The sequence below is a fragment of the Heptranchias perlo genome, chromosome 27 (genome assembly GCF_035084215.1).
Source record: "Heptranchias perlo isolate sHepPer1 chromosome 27, sHepPer1.hap1, whole genome shotgun sequence".
Taxonomy (NCBI): Eukaryota; Metazoa; Chordata; class Chondrichthyes; order Hexanchiformes; family Hexanchidae; genus Heptranchias; species Heptranchias perlo.
Genome location: NC_090351.1, coordinates 21435789 through 21438795, shown reverse-complemented (window position 1 = coordinate 21438795; position 3007 = coordinate 21435789). Strand labels below are relative to the sequence as shown.

The following is a 3007-nucleotide window of genomic DNA, read 5'->3' as shown; positions in this document are numbered from 1 at the left end:
CTCGAAATGTTTTTGCGCAGTAATTTGCTGGAGGTGTGAGCTTATAACGGTGCAGCGAGGGAAACGGGGCATCTGGGGCTTTAGTGAATGGCGGGAGCAACAGTGTATCTCTTTAACCAATGAGATTTAAGGATTGAGAAAGAAACAAAGGAACAACGGAGAAGGTGGGTGAATTAGGGTCAAATTAGGTACAGAAAGAGAAATAAATAGAGGGAAAGAAAGATTGGATTAAGAAATAGAGAAAAAAGAGACAGAAAGGTAAAGTAAGAAAGCAATTTAAAAATGTGAAATTTGACATTTTTAAACTCTCTAACAACAATTTACTACATGCAGGTGAGAGATTGGTGAGAGGAAAGTGGGAACAAAGGTTACCTGGTTTTATCGGATGATTGTTCCCTTTCTGGGCCAGAGAGGTTGATTGGCATTGCATTAACAATAATCACGTCATTAAAAAGGTACTTATACTGTTAAGTTCCAGCCCTAACTTTCTGCGGCAAGTTTAATGGACAATTAATGTGCAAATCCAGTAGGTTCTTAAAAATAACCGGGAGGCTAAGGGCGAAGCAAATGGTGGAGCAGTGTAAGTCGACCAGCAAATTCTGGAGATTTGCAAAGCATGGTGTTATCTCTTAATCCCCTGAACTTAGTTTTGTACATTAATAATGGCGTGCGTTGTTACACGTTTCCTGCCTGCCATATTGCTGGCTTAGTAGGCCAGTTAGCAACCGAAAAATGGGCACTGCACAGCTGAATTTATAGGCCAGAATCTGCAGAATAGGAGACTAAGCTGCTTTTCATTGAACATTTGGTTTCACATTTCTTCTCATGTGAACTATTGTTCGGCATTGCGTTTTATTATCTTTTCATTTAATTTTTCAAAAGTAAAATATTTTAACTTTTCATAAAACTGCTATAAAAGGGTGATGGACAAAATTGCTTTTGAGACAATTTTCTTGGTTGATTCTTCATACAGTCGAGTTTTTGTTTTCTCCCTCCCCTTATTTACTGCAAACCAATGACTACTCTGACTGGAAACAGCAGCAGATCAGTTAGATTGAAAAGGGGATGTTGAGGCTTTCAGGTCTTTCTTTACTCACTGTCTGGGCCTCTGTTTCTCTGAACAAATCGCACCTCTTCAAAACTTTGAACCACATCCTTATTGCATCTGTTGACAGCTAAAGGAAATATCTGAAGCTCTTCTTTCACTGATTCTTCAAATTTACTTTGAAGTGAAAGAAAATTTGCAACAAATTGAACTAAAATGCCCACTGAAGTTGGAGTCATTGACCAGCAGGACTATTCGTCTCCTGATTATTCTTTCTACTCTGATTATGATGAATTTGTCAATGACACAAATGGGGAAGTCTGTTCTTACGAGAACTTTTCTTTTGTAAACGTTACTATCTCAGTTCTCTACTACCTGATTTTTATCGTTGGGTCTTTGGGTAATGCGTTTGTCATCTTAGTAATGGCCTTCAAAGAGCGGAGGAGAAGGAGACTGGTGGACACCTTTGTGATCAACTTAGCGTTTGCAGACCTGGTCTTTGTCTTCACCTTGCCTTTCTGGGCAGCCTCGGCTAGCAACAACCACCACTGGATCTTCGGCAGTGTTTTCTGCAAAGTGAGCAGCTATATCATCGCCGTCAACAGGTATTCCAGCATCTTCTTCCTTACCTGTATGAGCATAGACCGATATCTAGCCATCGTTAGACTGCTGGACTTCAAGCACATCAGAACCCAGAAATACGCCATGAAAATCAGTTTCGTGATCTGGGTCTCATCTCTGCTTCTGGCCATACCTTCTGCCTACTTCAGAAAACTTGACCAATTAAACATGACCTACTGCAGGGAAGACACGAGTTCCCCCTTTTTCCGAGCTTTCAGTCTGGCTGCTATCTGCTTGACGTTTGTCCTGCCTGTTGGGATCATACTGCTCTGCTACTGCTCTATCTTTGTCAGGCTACGTGAGCATTTCGACCACAGCAAAAAAACTGTCCACAGAAGGGAAAACTCCTTAAAAATCGTCTTCACCATCGTGTCGGCTTTTATTTTTTCCTGGTTACCTTTTAACATTTTCAAAACTATCGCTCTCTACTTGCAATTCGACAATGTCAACCTCTCTTGCTGGACAACGGTCAGCCGAGGCCTGGCCATTGCTTCTTGCTTGGCTTTCGTTAATAGCTGCGTGAACCCCATCATTTATGCCTTTTTAGACCGGAATTTCAGACAGAGGACTCGCCGGCTGTTTCCTTGCGTCTTTGCCGGTATCGGTAGGAGAAGCAGCAGCTTTGCGTCTGGGTCAACACCCACAGAGAGCAGCACAGTATTGAAAATACACAGCCCAAGTTTTATGTAGCAGCTGCCAAACAATCCACACAGGGAGACTTCTATCAAAAAGGAGCCAGGCATTCCAAAGTGATGATTAAATTTCCTGCAGTTCACCATTAAAGCTTCAGTGCTCTTATTCAAACGAGGACTTTTGCTACTTTTGCAAGATTCCCATACAAACGTATTTGCAAATTGGTGAGATTGAGTGATACTGTGAACTGCATTAAAGCTCATGGACTGGATGCACACAAGCAAATCTGGTGTTTCATTTAAATGTAATGTCGTGATACCTGGCATCTCAACCGGGTACCAGGTGTATAGCGTAACTCGCTCTGTAGTAAACAGTCATTTACAGCAATGCATGTTTCTTACCGCGTATCTGGGCCGCTTTTCATGTTTTAAATCGAATTCAATAAAAGTACTTTTTTTGATCAAAGCAACTACTTTTCTCGTTTTTTTTCTACTCCGATTGCGCGTTTGAAACTGAAAATGTTAAATAGTAAATTAAACAGATTGTAACTCGGAGGAAACATAATAAACATTAAACGCTACCATATAACCCTTCTTCAATACAAGCATGTATTTACATACAGAATACTTAGAACTCGTTCCCCTTTCAATAATATCCGAGTGCGAGATAACCATTCTGCAGATTTATGTCAATACACTGTATTGCGTT

At 40.8% G+C, this 3007-nt stretch overlaps 1 protein-coding gene across 1 annotated transcript; it reads left to right on the top strand.

The window, feature by feature from the left end:
* Positions 1-1108: 1108 nt before the first annotated feature.
* Positions 1109-2764, top strand: gpr25 (G protein-coupled receptor 25). Its single transcript, XM_068007828.1, has one exon. The coding sequence runs from the start codon at positions 1262-1264 to the stop codon at positions 2354-2356; it is 1095 nt and encodes a 364-aa protein (XP_067863929.1). The 5' UTR covers positions 1109-1261; the 3' UTR covers positions 2357-2764.
* The last annotated feature ends 243 nt before the right edge of the window (positions 2765-3007 follow it).